At 43.0% G+C, this 25,703-nt stretch overlaps 1 protein-coding gene across 5 annotated transcripts in view; it reads left to right on the top strand.

Annotated features, from left to right (window-relative positions):
- The window catches only part of TBC1D22B (TBC1 domain family member 22B), a 551,506-nt gene that overhangs the window by 348,697 nt on the left and 177,106 nt on the right, over positions 1-25,703 (top strand). For all 5 annotated transcript variants that reach the window (XM_073615872.1, XM_073615870.1, XM_073615873.1 and 2 more), the window contains one exon: positions 4,635-4,749. In XM_073615872.1, the coding sequence (XP_073471973.1) occupies positions 4,635-4,749 (115 nt within the window). The remainder of the gene's footprint in view (positions 1-4,634; positions 4,750-25,703) is intronic.

Below are 25,703 nucleotides of genomic sequence, written 5' to 3'. Positions count from 1 at the left end.
CAAAAACCAAATAGGCAAAACATCACATAATATATAAAAAATATATAAAAAATCAAATGCGAGTAAATACAGGTGTAGCTAGAACATCATTGGTCCTATAAGAAATGAATGTCCTGAAAGTGGTTTAAAATATCCCAAAAATGCTGCATGAAATATGTCAAAAAAATGCGCAATATAGATCAATCAATATGATAAGATATTTGTGTGATAATTAACCGTGCAAAAAAATAAAATAATATAATAAGTGTCCAAGCAAAAAATAAAATAAAGTCCTGTATATGTGAAAAAATGTGTGAGAAGTGTTTCTGCTTCCAAAAGGATCCCGTATAAACTGTTGTGGTGGTTATGTGATCTCCTCCAGTGGAACCCCCACTTGTGCCCCCACTCACCGGAAAGCCCAACCCCAGCAGGGGTAATGAGCATGTAAATGTAGATCCAATGGCAGGAAACGATAGATGTCCCCCTTACTGACTCCACGATCTCCTTCCTGGTTGTGTCACCACTGGTCCTGTAGAACCCCCTATAGCCGGGACATAACCCCTGTGCAGTGTTCTCCCCTCACTACCAGCCTTCCATTACAGAATGATCTCAGCTCCTTCCTCCTTTTTTTGGAGGAAGGAGCTGAGATCATTCTGTAATGGAAGGCTGGAAGTGAGGGGAGAACACTGCACAGGGGTTATGTCCCGGCTATAGGGGGTTCTACAGGACCAGTGGTGACACAACCAGGAAGGAGATCGTGGAGTCAGTAAGGGAGACATCGATCGTTTCCTGCCATTGGATCTACATTTACATGCTCATTACCCCTGCAGGGGTTGGGCTTTCCGGTGAGTGGGGGCACAAGTGGGGGTTCCACTGGAGGAGATCACATAACCACAACAATTTATACGGGATCCTTTTGGAAGCAGAGACAATTCTCACAGATATTTTCATTTTTTTCTTTTTTCACATATACAGGACTTTATTTTATTTTTTGCTTGGACACTTATTATATTATATTTATTTTTTGCACGGTTAATTATCACGCAAATATCTTATCATATTGGTTGATCTATATTGCGCATTTTTTTGACATATTACATGCAGCACTTTTGGGATATTTTAAACTAGCACCAATACTACACTCTTTTATCCATATTATCACTTTCAGGATATTCATTTCTTATAGGACCATTGATGTTCTAGCTACACCTGTATTTACTCGCATTTGATTTTCTATATATTTTTTATATATTATGTGATATTTTGCCTATTTGGTTTTTGCACATAACACACTTTTTGTTTACTATATACGTATTCATTTACAGTATTTTCCACATATTTTGTCATTACACTTCGATGCACATCTTTTTGGGATACTGTTTTATTTTAATTCACTTTTGAACAGCGCCAAATCCCCCACGAGAGTCCTTTAGTCTTTTGGATTTCACCAAGGTGTTTTCCTTTTTTTGGGGGGGGGGGGCTGCAGTTCTTACAGGTTACCGTCCTAAGCGCGGAATACTTGGGTTTATCAAGTCACATAAGATGTTCAGCGGGAGGTTTCCCGAAAGACATGGCAACAACAGTACCGGCCGGCCAGCGGTGGGGAGCTGCATGTCGGCTATCCAGGAAGTACAGCCACGCTGCTGGGACCTGCGTGGAACACAGATACCCGGATGTGACGTCAAAGGGGGGATGATTCCTTCCAGTGGTCAAGAAGGAGCCATCGCGCATGCTCCGAAATGTGTCACAGCCCCCTTTTGACGTCACAGTAAAACTTTTAAGAATATCTCACATTAAAGTGGTTGTAAACTTCAATCTTTAACTTGTACCTATAGGTAAGCCTAAAATAAGGCTTACCTATAGGTACTGTAAATATCTCCTAAAGGTGCACCATATGCAGCCGATGGCGACATCAGCGCATTCGCTCTGAAGGAACGGCCACCTGGTCCGTTCCTTCAGAATCCTGTGCTGTAAACAGTGGCTCCCATGCGAATGCTCGGAAGTGACATCATGGCTCCAGCTAGTCACACAGCCGTAGTCCGCGGATCTGGAAGGAAGATGGGTGAAGATGGAAGCGAGGCCGCTTCCATCTTCACCCATCTTCCTTCACCCAGGCTTCATTTTCAGGCATATTTCACATAATGTGCTAGTAGGCGATGCCTACTAGCACATTATGGCTTTACTTTGCAAGTTACAACCGCTTTAATCCTCCAATGTAGCACCATGTGCTTCCCTGGGATCTCAATTTGGTTCTCTCTGCCCTGCAGAAATCACCCTTTGAACCCATTGGCCATATTCCCTTTCCTGCCTTGCAGAGGCACTATGAAGTTGTGTCTGTTGACCCTTGTTGGGCCTGTTAGCACAGTTCTGTTTGGCTGGTTGTTGCCCATCCTTCTCAATCATTGCTTATGAAAGCAAACCACTACAGCGCACAGTAACACGTTGGCTCACAATCTCCAGTGTGAGAGTGTAAAAAGCAGCTAATCCCAAAGGTAGAGAGAGAGACTATAAGGGCAATCACAGGATCCTGCAGCTACCTCCAAAAGATCCGGCCTGATCCAGGCTGACCTAGAAACAGAAGAACAGGAGCTTGGGATCCTGTTAAAAACTTGTAGTCTTTATTGCATTAAAAGAAATAGCACACGTACATTTTAAGAGTGAAGTAAGAGATTAGTGAAAAAAACAATTATACTTTACTTATCCAGATGGTTGCAGCACCGGTACCAGCTGCAGCTTTCCCCAGCTGCCTCTAAGAGAGAACTGAGCGATCGCTCTTTAGCCTGCAGAAAGCTGGTGACTGTCAATCACCAGCTTTCTGCTCTGCCCCTCCAGCGCTCATTGAAGTGCTGGGCTGTGGAGAGGGTGGGAGCAGCCGCTCAGGCTCACTGAGAAGCTGAGCCAGCTGCCAGTCTAGGGAGAATCTTTTTAGAACCTGGACCCAGTTTGTGATGTCAGGCAGGATTGTTCTTTAGTCCCCTGTGGTCTGAAAATTGATCACAAGAGTGCAGCTCGAACTGCACTCCTGTGATTCTTAGAAGTATAGCCAAAAAAGCTTTGGCTATACTTCTCCTTTAAGGATGCTTGAAATCGGCATAGATGATCAGTACAGAAGATCCCGAAGCTGGCCGCCATGGTTATTTCTCATGATGACAGACACTGCTCTCAGGGTTTACACTATCTGTCATGCAGAGTGGGTCTCACTAGAGCCAGCTTCGGGATCCTCTACCGCTGCCTATACAGTCCACAGAAGCAATGTGTCGTAGCTCTCTACTGATCATCTATGCTGGTTTCAAGCATCCTTAAGGCTGGTACACATGGGCTGAAAATTAGCTGGTATCAGCTGTTTCAACAGAAATCGGTCAACATTCGGCCAGTGTGTATAGCAACCTGTCCAGCTTCTGTTGAACAGGCATGCTGGAAAACCAGCAGTCAATCAACACGCAGCGACCCGGTGTGTTCTGGCGTGTGGGGGGATTAATATAGTACCCCTGTTGGAACACCATAACTAAGCTGGGAGATCGCTCTAAAAACATCCGCTGGTTTGAACAAAAAAAACGATTGGTGTGTTCCAGGCATTAATGTAAGTGTGCTATTTCTTTTTATGCAGTAATCACTACGCTGGGATCCCACGCTCTTGTTCTTCTGTTTCTAAATCATTGCCTGGAGACCTCCCAGGGTCTATGGGTACGTTGCCTGTGTCCTGTACTGTACAATTAATATAAGAGGAGTTTGATTTACCTGTAAATTCCGTATCTTGGAGTTCAGGACACAGGCCACCCTCCCTTTTATTCCTCTGCATTGCTTGCTACAAACTGAACACTCGCTCAGTGGGGTGGATTAATAGGGGAGGCACCCGAGGGGGACATGTCCTCAAAAGCTTTCCAGCGTTTAGTCACCTGAGGGATACGAGCCTATAACCAGGGCCTGTGAATACGTTGCCTGTATGGTACTGCAAGATATAGACTTACCAGGTAAGTAAAAATTCCTTTTTTTATTCAGGCTAGGTTCACAACTGTGCGGGCCATGGTTTGCGCTAGCATGAGAGCCCATTCATTTGATGCCGTGCCCTAAAACACGCAGGAAAGAAGTCCCAACACTATCTTTGAAATCCCAGCCTGCATGGGAACTGAGGTTCCTAGTATGGGTGCGATTTCCAGTGTGGGCAGTGTGCCATTAGGATTAGTGTCAGCTGCCCGCGGGTCCTGCATTTCGCTGTGTGGGTGGTTGTGGCCGCCGATATTTGTGCGGGGCACCACTCGCACAGATGTTAACCTAGCCTTAAAGTATTGGCAATTTGACCAGTATTGTTCCCTAGTCTTTTGTTGTATGTGGAGTAAATCCTGTTTTATTTGGAAAGATTTACATTATTATTAAGACGTTACCATTCACAATGATTTTTAACGCCCTTATTGGTAATGGATATGGGTTTTCATTAATCTTACAGGTGAGTACCAAATTTCCTAGCCTTTTGTGTGTCATATTTTTCAGCAGATGTTTTTAACAGACTGATGTGAGTTGACTTTTTGACCTAATTGCATCTTGGGGGTGCATGCTGGGTGAAGTTTGCTATCTCTCTGGTGTTGCTATCCTGAAATATTCCTAAATCGTAAGGGGTCTATGTTTCTCAAATAAAATGTGTTCTTTCTGTCATGCAGATCTTTGAGAGAATATTGTTTATCTGGGCAATCCGGCACCCTGCAAGTGGATATGTACAGGGAATCAATGATCTGGTTACCCCATTCTTTGTTGTATTTCTTACGGAACACGTAGGTGAGAATGCAGTATTTTCCTCCTTCAGTTTGTATTTGCATTACATTTCTTATTGGTTAGTACTTGTAAAAGTGACATTTAAAGTGGTTGTAAACCCCATTTATGAAATCTGACCTGGACACATATATCTGTAGTGTTTACTTATCTTTCTCCAAAGCTCCTATGTCTCTCTGCTGCTCCGTTCCTCTGTTATCAGCAGTCACTTCTGACAAGTTTTCTAACACAAGAGATAACAGCAGATCAAAATTTGTGTCAGGGTGCTTAAAGATAGATGAGCAGAGAGCTGGTCGATTCACAGTATAGCTCTGCAAGTTCCTTTGTTCCTCTGCCTGTGTGTGTGTGTGGGTGGGGGGGGAGTGGCTCTCGCACATTGTACGCCCAGACTCCACACCCACTGCTGGAAGAGGAAACGAGTTTTACAACAGGAGGTGCACTTTCTAAATAATGTAGAAAGGGAAAGACTGCAGATATGCAAGTGTAACTTTATGTAGGGAGTTTTGTTTAATCTCTGTGTGTCATCTGAGGCTGTTCTCTTCGCTGAGTATAGGAGAGCGTTTACAACCACTTTAGTCTCTCTTTACAAATCTTAATTTACCCTTGGTGTACATTTGTGGCAGTACTGGTTTTGGTGGGACTTAATCATCCGAAGATCTTTCAATATAAACTTTTTATACTCTGCTCATTTGGAAAGTAGACCTCTGTTTATTTTATAAAAAGTTTTAACCATGGTCTGTACAGCCCTAGGCCCAGCTAGGTAGGTAGCTGGGCACAGCTACCTGCTGCAGAAATCACGACTGATCTAAAGTCTGCATTTTTCTTTATTCTATAGTGGAACTTTTTTTTACGTTCAACAGATTGAAAATGCGATGTCAGTGCTGTGATCTCTCCCACTGTGCTGTTGTTCCCTGCCAGAAAACACTGATCAGCGCTCGCAGCCATTGGCTGCCAGTGCTGGTCCGATGCTGGTTTTCCAGCATGCCTGTTTGACAGAACAGACAGCTGCACACAAAGCCCAAAATCATGCGGTTCCTGCCGAACCTGTTTTTGGATGATTTTGAGTCAATGTGTATCCAGCTTAAGTGTTGAAGGTAGTGTCCGCTCCTCAGCATGGCATAGCTGTCACTTTATCCCCACACACAATTCATAACTCTGGTTGTGCAATTTAAAAGATTGGCTTATTAGTGAGTTTGAATAATCAATAGGTAAAGAGGATTAGCCAGAAGGGTGAAAGTGGTTGTGCACCCTTACATTTAACCACTGAAGTGAAGAAACAATCCAAGTTGTACCTGTTTATCTTTATCCCTCTCTCCTCTGCAGTTTATCAGCTCCAAGAGGCAGGGGGTGGGGATCTGTTGTGTTACCATGCACAGAATAGTGTGAAGAGCTCAGTATAACCTCATTGGAGGGAAAGGACGTACCCTTCTCTACACACTCATAGGGAAAATGGACATGTGAGGCTGTCAATCATGTGCTGGAGGGGGGCGATGCCATCTCCTGAGATTGGTTTCAGCATAACAAGTTAGAAGTGACTCATGCAGACAGCCTAGAAAGACACAAAAAAAGAGAGGAAAGTGCACCAAAAATGAGCCATGTCCATAGATCATTGAGGATACAAAATAAGGTAGTACTGAGTATTACCAGGGAGGCAGACTTTTTAGGCTAAGAAACAGTGGAGAAAATATAGCAGTATAAAAAATATAAATTTATTGAAAAATACAAATATCTAAAAAAAAAAAAAAAATTACAATTGTAACATATAGCATCTATGATTATTGTGCAGTGAGCCCTTGTATGTCTACGCGTTTTGCCGTTAGGCTTCCTCAGGACTCGGCCAAGGTTCACAGATGAGACAGAAAAGGGAATATGTCTCTCTATCTTAAATTGGAATGCAAAATTCATGCAAGTCACGGTAGAATGAGAAAGTTCAATCAGTAGTAAGAAAGTATATTAGATATAGCTAAATATCTCAGCAGGGGCATGTAAACAATATTCCTAATTATGGGAGCAGCCATTAGAGGGAGGAGGGCCAACACCGGATGCACCACTTAGATCCTGGATTTAGTATCAGCAATGCTGAAGGCTCAATACAATCCCATCGCTGCATCTATAAGCATTCAGGATACAAATAATCCAGCGTGCCCCTGGGAGACAGCAATTCACTGCACACCTGCATGTGCAGTGTATTGCTGTCTCCCAGGGGCACGCTGGATTATTTGTATCCTGAATGCTTATAGATGCAGCGATGGGATTGTATTTTTTAATAAAAACTTTACCTCTGTTCTCAGCTGCATAAGACCTGGGTGAGGAAAAGCATCAGCACACTGAGCTTGCCAGTGAATGGCTGTGGATCTGGAGCATGTCAGGACAAGTCTGATCATTGGAGGAGAGCACAGAGTTCCCAGCATAGCTAGAGAACTGACCACTGTGTGCTCTCCTGCTTAGAGTGGTCAGTTTTAATAGGAAAGCAGGGGAACTAGCAGGATCAAAAGGGATTTCACATAAAGGAAGCAATACAAATAGAACAGGATACTTTCTCATACAAGTACATGGTACAGCAGACACATATCAGGAATATGAAGTGTTGACGTAACAAACGCTTTAAAGTGGAATTTAGACCCGATTAATGAAATTTGACCTAGGCACATATATCTGTAGTGTTTTTTTATCCCTCTCCAAAGCCCTGAGTCCCATGTCTTTCTGCTGTTTCGTTGCTCTGTTATCAGCATGATAACTTCTGACAAGTTCTTTGTTAGCCAAGATAAAACCAGCCTGAAATTTGTGTCATGTCAAGCTATAAATAGATTAGCAGAGAGCCTGACTTGTCACAGCACAGCTCTGCAAGTCTCTGCCTTTGTGGAAGGGGGGGTGTGCCTTTCCTCAAATCAGTTGTCTTGGCTGTATGCCAGGAATCCACTCCCAGTGCTGAACAGGAAGAGAAATTCTCTAAGGCCCCTTTCACACGATCGGACCGTTCAGGTCCGCCTGTCAGTTTTGACGGCGGACCTGAACGGGCGCTCCATGTTAGCCTATGGAGCGTCGGATGTCAGCGGAGACATGTCCGCTGACATCCGACCCCGTCCGATCCGCTAAAAGCAGACGTATGGCTCTACGTCCAGATCCGTCGCTGGCGGATCGGATCGGGTGAGATCTGACGAAAACGGACACGCTGTCCGTTTTCGTCCGATCCCTCCATAGGCGGCAGCGGCGCCTGACAAGCCCCTCCCCGCTCAGTGAGCAGAGAGGGACCTGTCATCCGCCGGCTCAGCGGAGATCAACGGACAGATCTCCCGCTGAGCCGGCGGACCGAGGCGGGCTCCGTAGAAACGGAGCCCGCCTCGTGTGAAAGGGGCCTAACACGATGTGCACTTTCCAAAGAATATATAAAGTTGAAGACAGCAGATTTGCATGTAAAACTTATGTAGGGAGATTTTTTCATCTCTGTGTATTATGAGGCTGTTCACTTCACTGGATATAGGAGAGGGTTTACATCCACTTTAAGTGTTTAACCCCTTCCCGCCGAGCGTACGCAGATATGCGGCCTCGGCTTTTGGGGGTTATACCGGGATGATACCCGCAGCTGCAGGCATCATCCCGGTACCGTTTTTTAGAGCAGGCGATTGGCTATCCCGGAGGAGTGGGAGGGGACCCCCCCTCCCGCCACCTATCGCCGCTCTTACAGGGCCTCCCGTCCCACCGGGAGACCCTATCCTCGATCCACCGCTTCCGGTTTACTCGGCTGCCAGTGGCGCCAGTTTTTTAAAAATATACAGTATTCAGAATCACCGTTTTCGGCGTTCTGAATACTTTGAAGTGCAAAGGAGGGATTTGGGGTCTTTTAGACCCCCGATCTCTCCATAAACAGTACTTGTCACCACCTATTACTGTCACAAGGGATGTTTATATTCTTTGTGACAGCAGTAAAAGTGATCAATTTCTTTTTTTTTTTAAACATAATGTAAAAAAATAAAGGGAATTAAAAAAAAAAAAAATTTTTTAAAGCGCCCCTGTCCCCGTGAGCTCGCGCAGCAAAGAAAACACATACGGAGGTCACGTCTGCATATGTAAATGGTGTTCAAATTACATGTGAGGTATTGTGGCGATCGTCGGAGCAAGAGCAATAATTCTACCACTAGACCTCCTCTGTAACTCTAACCTGGTAACCACCGTAGTTTGTCGCCATTCCACGAGTGTGCGCAATTTTAAAGCGTGACATGTTTGGTATCTATTTACTCAGTGTAACATCACCTTTCACATTATACAAAAAAATTGGGCTAACTTTACTGTTTTGTTTTTTTTTTAAATTCATGAAAGTGTCTTTTTCCCCAAAAAAGTTGCGTTTAAAAGACCACTGCACAAATACCGTGTGACATAAAATATTGCAACAATCGCCATTTTATTCTCTAGATTCTCTGCTAAAATAAATACATAATATTTGGGGGTTCTAAGTAATTTTCTAGCAAAAAATACAGATTCTAACTTGTAAACACCAAATGTCAAAAATAGCCTTAGTCATGAAAGGGTGAAATTAGACTTTGCATACAAATACAAGGTGTTACTGTGTGAAAATTCTGACTCATATCAACATTTTTACAGAGCAGCCTGTATCCTCCTCCATCTTGTGGAGCGCAAGCAGGTGCTTAAAGCGGGGTTCCACTCAAATTTTTAACTTAATCTTACCCCCTTCAGTTAATAGCATAGATGTTCAAATGCCGCACGAAAACATTTTTTATCGCTGTAATTACCTTTATATTGTACTTTATTGTGGCACTTCATGTCTCTCCTCCCATGGGAGTAGGCGTGTTTATTGCCTTTCCCCGGCGCCGCACTGTCTCCTGGGTGCTTAGTGTCAGGCTTCCCAAGATTCAGTGAGCAAACAATGATCATGCGTGTGAACAAGCTGTGAATGAACAGCATTCACCGCATCCAGGAAATCAATGCTTGTGGGCTTTACATGCCCACAAGCAAGATGGAAACAGCCAGCATCACATTTTTTAAGTTATTCTTCAGTGCGAAAACAGAGACGGGAATATTACACCCAAACTGTGAGTATTATTTTGGGGTTAGCAAAGTGTGTCAATGACCTAAAAAAAAAAAAAAAAAAAGAAAAAAAAAAGATTGGTTGCCGGACTCCCGCTTTAAGCCCAGGAGTCTGCTTGCCCTCCACTGCACAATAAAAGGGGGATGGTTTCTGGCGGGAGTGTTTCTGTGTGCGGTAATTGGGTTAAATATTCTTTGAACAAGATGTCATTGGAGTTCTGCCTCCTTTATTTGAGTGTGGAACACAAGGTCTACTTACTTTTTAGGTCCCTATATCTCATGTAAAATTGCCCAATTCCACCTCCCATATGCAGATTGTACCAAGACACTACAGGACGTTTGTCAATCAATACAGCGACACATTTAGACACAAATCAAGCTGTCTCTCAATTAACAAAGCCTATAATGACACGTTTGTTATGTGTATTTGCATCTGTAATCCTGGGCTGCATACTAGAACAGATTTTGACACTAGAGATGACAGATTTTCATACGGAACAGACGTACATTTAAAACGTGGTTATTCTGTCTGAAAATCTGCCTCCTGATTCTGTTTAGTTTTGCCTAGCTGTGCAGCAGAATTGATAAACATCTCCCACTGTTTTTCAGTAAATATTGTTTTATCCCAATGACAAACACTCCTCTCATTTCCTGTCCTGTTGCTACATGTAGTACTTTGGCCCCTGCTCCTATGCACTTTGTAGGCCTAGCTACAAGGTCAGATATGATGCCCCCCACCCATCCAATAATGGAGATGGCTGCTTGATGTCTCAGCTCCAAGCACTTGCCCAAGACAGGTGGTGGCAAGTTAAATGCAGAGGAATAGGAGGCTTTCCAGCCTTTCTCTTGCCCCCAATCTGGAAAGTGCTTGGAATCAAGACTAACGCCAGTTATCAAGCAGCAGTCTCCTTGCTAGCTATTAAGCGGCTACAAGGGAAGGGGAGTGCCCTGTCTGACCTTGCAGCTTGGATTACAAAGCACATAAGGACATGGGACCGATTACTACATGTACTTTGTGGGCACCTGGAGGACAAGATGAAGTTCTTGAAGTTCTCCGCATGAATGAATTCTACAAAATACAAAAGTGTGTGTGTGTGTTGTCTATATATTATTATATACAATGCTGTGAAAAAGTATTTGCCCCTTTTCTGATTTTTTTTTTGCATATTTGTCACACTTAAAGGGGTTGTGAATCCTCGCCATTCTTCACCTTAATGCATTCTATGCATTAAGGTGAAAAACATTTTTTTAATGCAGCAGCGCCCTCGAGCCCCTCTTTATACTTACCTGAGCCCCAAAATTTGCACGACAGGAAGGAGCACACCAGCTTCCGGCCGGTGTCTCGTGTCCTGATTGGATAGATTGATAGCAGGGCAGCCATTGGCTCCCGCTGCTGTCAATCAAATCCAATGACCAGGGGGCGGGGCCGAGTCCGGCATTCGTGTCTATGGACACAAATGCTGGACTCGGGAGCGCGCCCGCAAGGTAACCCCCTCAGGAGAGCACTTCTCCTAGGGGGTTATCTGATGTGGGGAGGAGCCACCGGGGGACCCCAGAAGACGAGCTGCACAGTGGAAGTAAGTATATGTTTGTTTTTTAAACAAAAATAAAAAAAAAGAACCCTTACAATCACTTTGTCTCAACATCAAACACATTTTATTATTACACAAAGATAACCCGAGTCAATACAAAATGCGGTTTTTAAATGATGATTTCATTTATTAAGGCAAAAAGCTGTCCAAACCTGCCTGGCTTTATGTGAAAAAGTAATTGCCCCTTAAACCTAATAACTGATTGTGCCACCCTTGGCGGCAACAACTGCAATTAAGCGTTTGTGATAACGGTCAATGAGTCTTTCACATTGCTGTGGAGGAATTTTGGCCCACTCTTCTTTGAAGAATTGTTTTAATTCAGCCAAATTGGAGGGTTTTCCAGTGTGAGCGGCCTGTGTAAGGTTATGATACAGCATTTCAATAGGACTGAAGTCCGGGCTTTGACTAGGCTACTTCAAAACATACATTTTGCTTTGTTTGAACCATTTGAAGGTGGACTTGCTGTTGTGTTTCGAATCATTGTCCTGCTGCATAACCCAAATGTGCTTGAGGTCACGAACTGATGGCCGAACATTCTCCTTTAGAATTTTCTGGTAGAGCTCAATTCATGGTTCCATCAATTATGGTAAGTTGTCCAAGTCCTGAAGCTGCAAAGCAGCCCCAGACCATCATGCTACCATCACCATGTCTGACTGTTGGTATGATGTTCTTGTTATGAAATGCTGTATTAGTTTTATGCCAGATGTTACACCTTCCAAAAAGTTAAATTTTTGTCTCAGCCACAGAATATTTGCCTAAAGGTCTTGGGGATAATCAAGATCTTTTTTGGTAAATGTGAGATGAGCCTTTGTGTTCTTTTTGGTCAGCAGTGACTTTTGCTTTGGAACTCTCCCATGGATGCCATTTTTGCCCAGTCTTTCTTATTGTTGAATTATGAACACTGATCTTACCTGAGGCAGGTGAGGCCTGCAGTTCTTTTAGATGTTCTGGGTTCTTTTATGATCTACTGGATGAGTCGTCGTCACGCTTTTGGAGAAATTTTTGTAGGCTGGCCACTCCTAGGAAGGTTCACCACTGTTCCAAGTTATCTTGTGGACAATGGCTCTCCCTGTGGTTCTCTGGAGTTCCAAAGCCTTAGAAATGGATTTGAAACCCATCCCAGACCGATACATGTATATTACTTTGTTTCTAATCTGTTCTTGAATTATTTGAGATTGTGGCATGATGTGTGTCTCTTTGTGATCTGTTAGCATGCTTCACTTTGCCAGACAGCATATATTTATGTGATTTCTTGATTCAACAGATCTGGCAGTAATCAGCCCTGGGTGTGGCAAGTGAAATTTAACTCCGCTTTCCAAAAAATTGTGGTTAATCACAGTTCATTCATGATTCAGCATTGGAAGGGAGCAATTACTTTTTCACATAGGGCCAGGCAGGTTTGAACAACTTTTTTCCTTTTAATAAATGAAATAATTAAAAACTGCATCTTGGATTTACTCGGGTTATCTTTGTGTAATATTAAAATTAGTTTGATCTGAATCATTTTAGGCTGCTTTCACACTGAGGAGTCGGTAAAGTGCCTCTATTTTTAGCGGCCCTTTACCATCGTTTTTTCGGAGGTTTTCGGCCGCTAGCGGGGCGCTCTTAACCCTCGCTAGCAGGCAAAAAAAGAGATTAAAACGACCCGCAAAGCGGCAGTTCGACTGCGCTGCCCATTCATTTCAATGGCCACGAGCGGTGTATACGCCGCTCCTTCACCGCTCCAAAGATGCTGCTTGCAGGGGTTTATTTAACATCTTGCCAGCGCCTTGCCTCAGTGTGAAAGCACTTGGGCTCTGAGACTGCAGGGGAGCCGTTTTTCAGGTGCTTTTACAGGCGCTATTTTTAGTCCAAAAGCGCCTGAAAAACACCTCAGTGTGAAAGGGGTCTTAGTGTGATAAATATGCAAAAAAAGAAAAAAATCAGGAAAGGGGGAAGTACTTTTTCACAGAGATATATATATATAGATATAGATATAGATATAGATATAGATATAGATATAGATATCTATATATATATATATATATCTTTATATATATATATTTTACACAATCTATATCATAAAAGTGAGTACACCCCTCACATTTTTGTAAATATAGTGTTATATCTTTTCATGTGACAACACAGAAGAAATGACACTTTGCTACAATGTAAAGTAGTGAGTGTACAGCTTGTATAACAGTGTATTTGCTGTCCCTCAAAATAACTGAACACACAGTCATTAATGTCTAAACCGCTGGCAACAAAAGTGAGTACACCCCTAAGTGAAAATGTCCAAATTGGGCCAAATTAGCCATTTCCCCTCCCCAGTGTCATGTGATTTGTTAGTGTTACAAGGTCTCGTGTGAATGGGAAGCAGGTGTGTTAAATTTGGTGTCATCGCTCTCACTCTCTCATACTGGTCACTGGAAGTTCAACATGGCACCTCATAGCAAAGAACTCTCTGAGGATCTGAAAAAAAGAATTGTTGCTCTACATAAAGATAAGAAGATTGCCAAGACCCAGAAACTGAGCTGCAGCACGGTGGCCAAGACCATACAGCGGTTTAACAGGTTCCACTCAGAACAGGCCTCGCCACGGTCGACCAAAGAAGTTGAGTGCATGTGCTCAGCGTCATATCCAGAGGTTGTCTTTGGGAAATAGACGTATGAGTGCTGCCAGCATTGCTGCAGAGGTTGAAGGGGTGGGGGGAGGGGTCAGCCTGTCAGCGCACAGACCATACGCCACACACTGCATCAAATTGGTCTACATGGCTGTCATCCCAGAAGGAAGCCTCTTTTAAAGATGCACAAGAGAACCCGCAAACAGTTTGCTGAAGACAAGCAGACTAAGCACATGGATTACTGGAACCATGTCCTGTGGTCTGATGAGACCAAGATAAACTTATTTGGTTCAAATGGTGCCAAGCGTGTGTGGCGGCAACCAGGTGAGGAGTACAAAGACAAGCGTGTCTTGCCTACAGTCATGCATGGTGGTGGGAGTGTCATGATCTGCAGCTGCATGAGTGTTCCCTGCACTGGGGAGCTACAGTTCATTGAGGGAACCATGAATGCCAACTAGTACTGTGACATACTGAAGCAGAGCATGATCCCCTTCGCTCAGAGACTGGGCGGCAGGGCGGTATTCCAACATGACAACGACCCCAAACGCACCTCCAAGACGACCAATGCCTTGCTAAAGAAGCTGAGGGTAAAGGTGATGAACTGGCCAAGCATGTCTCCAGACCTAAACCCTATTGAGCATCTTTGGGGCATCCTCAAACAGAAGGTGGAGGAGTGCAAGGTCTCTAACATCTACCAGCTCCGTGATGTCGTCATAAAGGAGTGGAAGCGGAATCCACTGGCAACCTGTGAAGCTCTGGTGAACTCCATCCCCAAGAGGGTTAAGGCAGTGCTCGAAAATAATGGTGGCCACACAAAACATTGAACACTTTGGGCCCAGTTTGGACGTTTTTACTTAAGGGTGTATTCACTTTTGTTGCCAGCGGTTTAGATATCAATGGCTGTGTGTTCAGTTATTTTGAGGGGACAGCAAATTTACACTGTTATACAAGCTATACACTCACTACTTTACATTGTAGCAAAGTGTAATTTCCTCAGTGTTGTCACGTGAACAGATGTAATAAAATATTTACAAAAATGTGAGGGGTGCACTCACTTTTTTGTGAGATACTGTGTGTGTGTGTGTGTGTGTGTGTGTGTGTGTGTGTATATACAGTGGGGACGGAAAGTATTCAGACCCCCTTACATTTTTCACTCTTTGTTATATTGCAGCCATTTGCTAAAATCATTTCATTTCATTTCAAAGTTCATTTTTTTTCCTCATTAATGTACACACAGCACCCCATATTGACAGAAAAACACAGAATTGTTGACATTTTTGCAGATTTATTAAAAAGCAAAAACTGAAATATCGCATGGTCCTAAGTATTCAGACCCTTTGCTCAGTATTAAGTAGAAGCACCCTTTTGATCTAATACAGCCATGAGTCTTTTTAGGAAAAATGCAACAAGTTTTTCACACCTGGATTTGGGGATCCTCTGCCATTCCTCCTTGCAGATCCTCTCCAGTTCTGTCAGGCTGGATGGTAAACGTTGGTGGATAGCCATTTTTAGGTCTCTCCAGAGATGCTCATTTGGGTTTAAGTCAGGGCTCTGGCTGGGCCATTCAAGAACAGTCACGGAGTTGTTGTGAAGCCACTCCTTCGTTATTTTAGCTGTGTGCTTAGGGTCATTGTCTTGTTGGAAGGTAAACCTTCGGCCCAGTCTGAGGTTATGAGCACTCTGGAGAAGATTTTCGTCCAGGATATCACTGTACTTGTCCACATTCATATTTCCCTCGATTGCAACCAGTCATCCTGTCGTCCTGTCCCTGCAGCTGAAAAACACCCCCACAGCATGATGCTGCCACCACCATGCTTCATTGCTGGGACTGTATTGGACAGGTGATGAGCAGTGCCTGGTTTTCTCCATACAGAATTAAGGCCAAAAAGTTCTATCTTGGTCTCATCAGACCAGAGAATCTTGGAGTCCTTCAGGTGTTTTTAGCAAACTCCATGCGGGCTTTCATGTGTCTTGCACTGAGAAGAGGCTTCCGTCAGGCCACTCTGCCATAAAGATCTGACTGGTGGAGGACTGCAGTGATGGTTGACTTTCTACAACTTTCCTCCCATCTCCTGACTGCATCTCTGGAGCTCAGCCACAGTGATCTTTGGGCTCTTCTTTACCTCTCTCACCAAGGCTCTTCTCCCCCGATAGCTCAGTTTGGCCAGACGGCCAGCTCTAGGATGGGTTCTGGTTGTCCCAAACGTCTTCCACTTAAGGAAGCGTGCTCTTAGGAACCTGAAGTACAGCAGAAATTTTTTTGTAACCTTGGCCAGATCTGTGCCTTGGCACAATTCTGTCTTTGAGCTCTTCAGGCAGTTCCTTTTGACCTCATGATTCTCATTTGCTCTGACATGCACTATGAGCTGTAAGGCCTTATGTAGACTTTCCTAATCAAGTCCAATCAGTATAATCAAACACAGCTGGACTCAAATGAAGGTCTAGAACTATCTCAAGGATGATCAGAAGAAATGGACAGCACCTGAGTTAAATATATGAGTGTCACAAAAAAGGGTCTGAATACTTAGGACCATGTGATATTTCCATTTTTTCTTTTTTAATAAATCTGCAAAAATGTTAACAATTCTGTGTTTTTCTGTCAATATAGGGTGCTGTGTGTATATTAATGAGGAAAAAAATTAACTTAAATGATTTTAGCAAATGGCTGCAATATAACAAAGAGTGAAAAATTTAAGGAGGTCTGAATACTTTCCGTCCCCACTGTGTGTATATATATATGTATGTGTGTGTGTGTATGTATGTATATGTGTGTATGTGTATGTATATATATATATATATATATATATATATATATATATATATATATATATATATATATATATATATATATATATATATATATATATATATATATATATATTAATTATATATATATAACCTCACACACAATGGATATAAAAAGTTTACACACCCCTGTTAAAGTGGCAGGTTTCTGTGATGTGTAAAAAATGAGACAAGGATAAATAAGTTCAGAACTTTTCCCACCTTTTTAATGTGACCTATAAACTCACAACTCGGTTTAACAACAAACTGAAATCTTTTAGGTGGAGGGAAGTAAAAATGAAAAAAAAAATATAGTTGCCTAAGTGTGCACATCCTTTAACTAGTTGCCGCCCGCCGGCGGGACAGTGCAGCTCTCGCGAGTCCACCCCGTGTTGCTAGGACACGGCGCGACCCCGATCTCGTAAAGAGCCGCGGCTCTTTAACCATGTGATCGGCTGTGTTCAATCACTGCCGGTCACATGTAAACACAGAGCTGCCGGTAATCGGCGCTCCTTGCCTCACACTGACCATGTGTGGCGAGGAGAGCTGATCAGACATCTACACATGTAATCAGGGCACTGATCATCAGTGCCATCTATTAGTGCCTCCTCATCAGTGCCCATAAATGCCACCTCATCAGTGCCGCCTCATCAGCGCACATCACTGAAGGAGAAAAATTAACTAATTACAAAATTTACTGACAGAAACGAAGTAAAACATTTTTTTTTTTCACATTTTTGGTCTTTTTTTTTTTTTTTAGTAAAAAATAAAAAAACCCAGCAGTCATTAAATACCACCAAAACAAAGCTCTATTTGTGTGAAAAAAATGGTAAAAACTTCATCTGTGTACAACGTAGCATGACCGTGCCATTGTCATTCAAAGTGCGACAATGCTGAAAGCTAAAAAATTGCCTGGGCAGGAAGGGGGTGTAAGTGCCCTGTAGGCAAGTGGTTAAACTAATATTTCACTGAAGCACCTTTTGAGTTTATTACAGCACTCAGTCTTTTTGGGTATGAGTATCAGCATGGCATATCTTTACTTGGCAATATTTGCCCACTCTTCTTTGCAAAAACGCTCCAAATCTGTCAGATTGCGAGGGCATCTCCTGTGCACAGCCCTCTTCAGATCACCCTACAGATTTTCAATCGGATTTAGGTCTGGGCTCTGACTGGGCTATTCCAAATTTTAATCTTCTGGTGAAGCCATTCCTTTGTTGATTTGGATGTATGCTTTGGGTCGTTGTTATGCTGAAAGATGAACTTCCTCTTCATGTTCAGCTTTCTAGCAGAAGCCTGAAGATTTTATGCCAATATTTACTGTTATTTGGAACTGTTTGTATTTCCCTCTGCCTTGACTAAGGCCCTGTTCCAGCTGAAGAAAAACAGCCCCAAAGCATGATGCTGCCACTACCATGCTTCGTTGTGGGTATAGTGTTCTTTTGGTGTTGTGCAGTGTTTTCTCCTTTCGTCTTCGAGGACAGCCTCTGGGACATAGGGCTCCTTACTTTTTGGAACAGGAAACATACGTTCACCCAAACATTAAAGGTGGTCCTCCAGGCCTCCCTTTCAGTTTTTTTTTTGTGTTTCCTGCCAGACAGCGATGTGGGGGACTTGCTCAAAGCAATTTATGACTCTTTGGAAATTAGAGAGGCGTCGTACAACTTTCTAAGCACGTCCTCATGTACCAAGGGTCCAGTGCACAGAAGGCCAGGTATTCCCTGTGCACAAATCTCTGGTAGAGGCTAACTTGCTGGAGTGGGAGCACCCTGAAAGGAGACCCTTCTTCTCAGGCAGCCTCAAGCGCAGGTTTCCTTTTGAGAAAGACACAGTACATCCTTGGAACAAGATTCCCAAGTAGGATGCACTGCTGGGAAAAAGGTTGGCCACCCCAAAAAGCACTGGACTTCCTTCCACAATGGACTGTGGCAAATTCAAGCCCGTTCATATTAGAAGTTATAAAGAACGGCTACAAGTTAAAATTCAATTCAAATTTCCCATTCCAGTTTTCTTGTCACCCCGAGATCATGAAAAAGCAGGGGCTCAGAATCTGCTGTTAGGGGAGCTATTGGATCAGCAAGTCCTCATGCAGGTTTCCCAGGAGGGACGCTGCCAGGGAGTTTACTCCCTTGTATTAGTGGTCAGAAAGTCATCAGGCAAGTTCAGGCTATTCCTCAATCTTTGTCCTCTAAACCGATTTCTGAAGTACAAACGCTTCAGGATGGAGTCCATCTTCACAGTGACAAATCTTCTGTTTCCAGATTGCTATATGGCAATGATCGACCTCAGATGCATACCTACATATCCCCATACATCAAGATTTTCAGAAATTTCTCAGACTGGCGGTCAGAGTGAATTCGGAGGTTCTGCATTTTCAGTTCCGGGCACTGCCATTCGGACTAGCATCCTCTCCAAGGATTTTTTACGAAAGTCCTGGCAGAAGCCTTTAGCCCCGCTGTGCATAAAGGCTATTACAGTGATCTCCTACTTGGACGATCTGCTGTTCATCGCCCAATCCCATCCGCAGCTAGGGAAGGACTTGCTGGAAGCACAGGATTTCCTGCGGTCCCTCGATTGGCTGATCAACCTAGACAAGTCCCAGCTGGTTCCAAGGAAAGAGGTGCAGTATTTGGGTTACAGGATCTCCTCAATAGAGAGAAAGATATTTCTCCCTTTAGAAAAGATCGAGAAGGGGGGCGTGTCCAGCCAGCACTAGAGACTGCTGCCTGATAGCTGAGCTCCTGCTCTAAACGGCTAACAAGCTATGATTCCTGGCGACAGAGGTGCCTCTTTCAATCCTCTGTTGACTCTGGAAGGTGCTACACAGGGCGACATGCGACAATGAGGGTCCCAGCGCTCTGAGGAGAGGAGAATTCTTCACATTCCAGCAGGTCCTCTTCCCCAGTATGTACAACTATTAGCTGCCCCAAAGCAGGAGATGCTGACCTCTCTCCCCCTGACAGTCCATCTATCCGCAGCCCAGACAAATTTAAAAAAGGGAGACTTGCATGAGGAGGACTCTGATATGGAGGAAAGTGCTGCAGAACATTTAACCCAGACACCTCTACAACAGTGTCCTCCTTCCCAGCCAGTGTCGATGACAAATATGAAGAAGATGCTGATCTTTGAGACTCCATGCACATTGACATGGTAAACATGCTGAGACCTATCAATGCCTCTCTACATGGTCTGCAGCAAAGAATGTCACAGGCAGAGCATAAAATGGAGGATGCCTTCTCTGCCCATAATAACCTGGTTGATGCATACAAGGATCAACAAAATGATATACAAAGAATAATGGCAAAATTAGCAGATTTGGATGATCGTTCCCGCAGAAACAATCTTAAATTCCTCAGTATCCCCAAATCCATTTCTACGGCTGACTTAAAAGGATTTCTGCATCAGCTGATATGCACTCTCGTGCCTGATGCTAGTGACATGGAATTGATAATAGATCGAGCGTACAGACTGCCTAAACCGTCCTTCCTTCCAGATACGGTGCAGAAAGATGTGTTCGCTAGAATATATTATCACATCAAAGAGGATGCCATGCGTGCTATGAGAAAGAACCCTCACTTGAGTGGGCAATTTGCGGGCATTGCATTGTATACTGATCTATCACAGGCTACTGTCCAGCACAGAAAAAAACTCCTTACTAATCATGAAGGCTTTAAGTAACCACAATATCCCCTACAGATGGGGGACCCTGTCAAAGTTAACTGTGACACATCTAGACAAAACGGTCAACATATATTCTCAATGAAAGTCATGTCTGATTTCTTAAAAAATTCTCCCAGCTGAAGCACTGACAGAGGAACGACGTGAACCAACTTAACTTGGGAATGAATGTTTTTCATTTTTCCTAGGAAGTTTGTTGTCTAAACACTTCACACATCTCGACTTTGTACGGTCTTTAGAGCCTTGTGTCCCATCAGAACCCCAGAAATGTTTTTTTCTTTTCGTCTTGTTAGCGCGTGTTCATAGCCCCTCAGATGATAAGTCCACACTGCTTCTGCAATCCGGGGCAGGCTCTGAGCTCTTTTTTTTATTATTTGTGTTTTTTTTCACTGTTTGCTGCCCCCACTTGCTGTATTAAGATGATGCAAGAGACAAGGAAAGAGGCGCCTCTGAGTGTAGACGTTTTTAAAAAATGTAATGATACATAAGGTTATCAACACACATTTAAGTAGTAAGTATAAGCATGTGGGTCCCAACAAGGGTTAGTCCTGGTGATGACGATCCTGCTTCCTCGGTCCTGCACGCACGGGCGCTGTCTGCATAGGAATCCACCGCTGTAGAAGAAAAGTCGGCTGCAGTGGGAAGACTCAGAGCAAGGCGTGAGGCGCAATGGGAAGGATGGCAACAGAGGATGACGTCACACGTAATGGGACGCATTTCGTGAGCATGCGCACTGCGATATTATGGCAAGCCGCACTCCTTTTTCAAACAGACTTCATTGGAGGAACCATATGGGGCCTTTTTAAAAGAAATCTACAAGGAAGGGGAGGGGAATATTGCTCTGGAATGGTCTCCTTACACAACACTCTACCTCACCTCCCATAGTTCATACATCTTTCAGGCCTAAATCTATTTTCAATCCATTACATGCCAAGGGCCCCTATCTAGAGCGTTTCTACAGAGTGGTATACGCAGATTTTCTCAAACTGTGTCAGTTGTCTACTATCTCCAAAACCAACAATCTTTCTCCACCCGAGATAAAAGCACTTCAAAATTTGACTGAGGCAAAAGATATAGTTATTAAATTGGCAGATTTAAGGGGGAGGGATAGTTCTACAAAACAAAGAAGACTATGTGGGTGAGGCTAAGAGATTACTCTCTGATAGTACCACTTATATCAAAATTGCACGAGACCCTACACTTGAATTTGCCAAAGAAGTTGATCTTTTAGTATCCACAGCATTTCAAGATGGTATTATAAACCAAATGGAACAACCTTACTTCGCAAAGACTTTTACCAGATACCGTATTTTTACCACCTCCCGAAGGTCCATAAAAATCTACAATCCCCTCCAGGCAGACCAATTGTGGCCACGATGGACAGCGTAACCACCAGGCTCAGTTTATATATTGACCAGTTCCTACAGCCTATAGTGCATCAGTTACAGTCCTACATCAGAGACGACACACATTTTGTTAGAACCATTATCTCCATACAAGTGGGATCCTACTTGCGTATGGCTCTCACTTGATGTTTGTTCCCTGTACACATCCATCCCTCACACCTTCGGCCTAATGGCCTTGGAACATTTCCTAGCTCAGGATCCATTAATCGATTCTCACCAGGCTGCTTTTATTTTAGAAGCAACACGTTTTTGTCTCACGTATAACTATTTCAACTTTGGAGATTTTTACCTACAGGGCACTGCGATGGGGGCTAATTTTGCCCCATCATGCGCAAATCTAGCGAAGGGGCTTTTGGGAGAACCACCATATTCTTAGAAAAAACCCTTTTTCAGCTAATATTGTCTTTTTCGGGCGCTATATAGACAAAATAATTGTCATCTGGGATGGCACCCTGATAAAATTAGTCAATTTTAAAATTACTGTAATGATAATCCATATGGCCTGTCTTTTACATTTGTTACTGACCCAAATACTCTGGCCTTTTTGGATTTGGAATTAGGCCATGATGAAGATACTACTACCATTTTTGCAAAAAAATTATATTAAACCAACTGCTGGTAATTCATATTTACACCATAAATGCTGTTGCTACCCCAAATGGATCGAAAACATCCCCAAAGGACAATTCTGATGTCTGCGACAGAATTGTACAAGAGACAGCGATTTATATTGATCAAAGTTCTCTCCTAAAAAAGCAGTTCAGTGATGAACAATATCCTGAGACTCTAGTAGATCAAGCGTTTGTACATTATCTTAAAGGGAAACCCCCAAAAACAACTTGTGAACCAGAAGATCATTTGGTTCAATTTACCACTACTTTTCATTGCCAATTCAAAAAGATGGAGAAAATACTGGAAAAACCCCCACAATTCTTTGGCGAAATAATACTCGTATCTTTAATCACATTTCTCACTGAGAGAAAGTCAGGAAACAATTAGAGGAATTTTCCACTTTAATGTTACAGATGAGTCCTCGGCCTCTACTACTTGGTGTGCTCACACGGCCATTATCTGAGGTCTACTGTTGCAAATCGCATCAGAGGAAAAGAAACAGAGGATGCAGACCACTAAATCCGTTCTAACTAAAATTCAACTCTGACCCGAATACTCCTCAACCTTCTACGAAAGGCATTTCAAAATGTTTGGATTCTGTTAAACTACCTGCTCTTACTCCCATGGTGTTAGAATGTTTAATGCAAAGTTCTCCACTGAGGAAATCAAAGTCCTCAAAGCGCTAGCACTTAACAAATCCCCAGGGCCTGATGGACTATCAGCAGAGTATTGCCAAACCTTTTCTAATATCCTAGTTCCGCATCTATTAGAAGTCTTCAACAAAGCGGCATCCTCTGGTTCATTACCCACAGAAATGCTTAATTGTTATGCTGCCCAAACTAGGGAAGGACCCCACCATTCCATAGAATTTTAGGCCAATATACCTCCTTAACACAGACCTCAAGGTCTATGCTAAGGTTATTGCCAATAGAAATGCTGAAGTAACACCATCATTAGCCCCTGACCAAGTGGGATTTGTAAAAGGACGCCAGGCACCTGATGGTACTCGTAGTATTTTAAACTTAATCCGCCTAGCTGAAAGCCACAAACTACCCACTGTCTTTCTAGCCCTAGATGCTGAAAATGCTTTTGATAGGGTACATTGGGGGTATCTACAAGCTACTGTGACCAAATTTGGATTCAACGGCTTCATCCTTTCAGTTATTTTAGCGTTATACACAAACCCATCGGCACAAGTTTTTTCCTCCTCTGTACTCTCCGATGCCTTTAATATTACAAATGGCACAAGACACTGATGTCGCTTATCTTCCTTTATATTTACATTAGTAATGGAACCCTTTGCGGCTGCCATTAGGGACCCTCCTTTTAAAAAGGGCATTCAAGTAGCTGGAAAATGCTATAAGATCGGCCTATTTGCAGACAACGTCATATTGACCCTTACAGATCTGGAATCTTCCCTACCCAAAGTATGCACAACAAAAGAGGCCTTTGGTGCTATTTCCTACTACAAAATTAACGTATCTAAATGCCAGGTCCTTACAACTTATCTTAATCACAAAATACGCACCAAAATGAAATTACTAATTATTTGCAGTTGGGATAATGATAAAATCCAATACCTAGGGATCCATCTAACTGCTAAATCCAGCAGTCTATATGATGCAAACTATAAAAAGTTATTACACACTGTTCAGGCTGAACTCTCGCAATTGGGCAAATTAGAATTCTCCTGGCTGGGACGGATCGCAACCTTTTAAAATGGTTACTTTATATTTTTAGGACGGTGCCAATATTCTTACCAGCTAATTTCTTTGATCAACTTGATGCCTCTCTTCGGTCTTTTATTTGGAAAGGAACTAAAGCAAGAATTTCCTTTTATACTCTTATAAAACATAGATCTAAAGGAGCCATGGGAGTCCCAGTACTTAAAGATTACTATAAAGCAACACTTTTAGACCAGCTAAAAGCGTGGTTTGACCCGTTTCCAGTAAAGCAGTGGGTCCTATTAGAACAAGCTATGGTACAGAGCAGTAACTGAGGCATTATTGATGGCATCGGCCACTAATAAACCAGTCCATTTACCAGACAATCCCTCTATCTCTGCATCTCTAACAGCGTGGAAAGTCCTTCTAGAGGGGAGCAATGAGCATATTGATATACCTTTTATATGATATACCACTTCAATCTTTTGAGTTCCTAATTCCAGATTTCTTGGTTAAAATATGGTTAGAATCCGGTTACTACACCCTAAAGGAGATCCCAGAAAAAATTAAACTCAGAGCTATGTTTAATTTGTTTCAGATCCAGCATCTTAATCATTCGCTAGTTCCGGTGCCATATCACTAGAAAAACACATTTGCAAATTTTATCATAGGACCCTTACCCAAAAAAAAGGTATATCCTTTCGTTATTCTTTGTTGCCATCTAAAACTCCAATAGCACAAACACCTACTATAATGAAATGGGAACAGGAACTAGATAGATCATATTCAGAACAAGAATGAAATCAATTAAAAATACAGCCTAGGAGCTTCTCATTGTGTGTCCCACTGGGAAAATGTTTATAGAATACTTTATAGGTGGTACCTATAAAGTTACATAGATGGTACCTATGTAGTTCCCAGTCCGGCTATCTAAAATGTATAAAGAACATCCCCTAGATTGCTGGCGTAACTGCGGGCAACCTGGGAACTTATTACACATACTCTGGTATACAAAGATCATAACCCGCCCTTCACCAGCATTGGCATTACTAGGACTCTCTCTAGATTTACAAACCACTTTAGAACAGTAGTCCTGCATATATTAGTAGCAGCCAGAACCTAAGTATAGCAAGTGATGATTAGTTGTTATTGCTGTTGTAATTGTTTTCTTAGTTTTTCTTTTGTTTGTTTTCTACAAGGTCGGGTCAGGATTTATATCTTTGAGCACAACTATCTGTCTTATAAGCTACAGGTTTATGTATAAGACAAATAACTGTACTTTAGATCCAGTGTTAAAAGAAAAGATCAAAAAGATGGGTCAGGGGGTGGCACAGCTTCAGACCAATCGGGAAGCCCAGATCAGAGAGGTAATGAAGGGTAATAGGTCTAATGACATCCTGTTTCCTGGCAGTCCCCTGGGCAAGGTTTCACCAGCGCCCACTGCAGAGTCTCCTGCTACGCTGCTGGGATGGCGACCAGCAGAGATTGGATCAGCCTATGCCCCCACCGGCCAGCGTCAAGCGGGCGCTGTGGTGGCGGCGAGCCAGTCACAATCTAGACAGGGTCTTTTGTGGTGCAGACC

The sequence above is a fragment of the Aquarana catesbeiana genome, linkage group LG02 (genome assembly GCF_042186555.1).
Source record: "Aquarana catesbeiana isolate 2022-GZ linkage group LG02, ASM4218655v1, whole genome shotgun sequence".
Lineage (NCBI taxonomy): Eukaryota > Metazoa > Chordata > Amphibia > Anura > Ranidae > Aquarana > Aquarana catesbeiana.
This window is presented reverse-complemented; position numbering and strand designations above follow the sequence as displayed.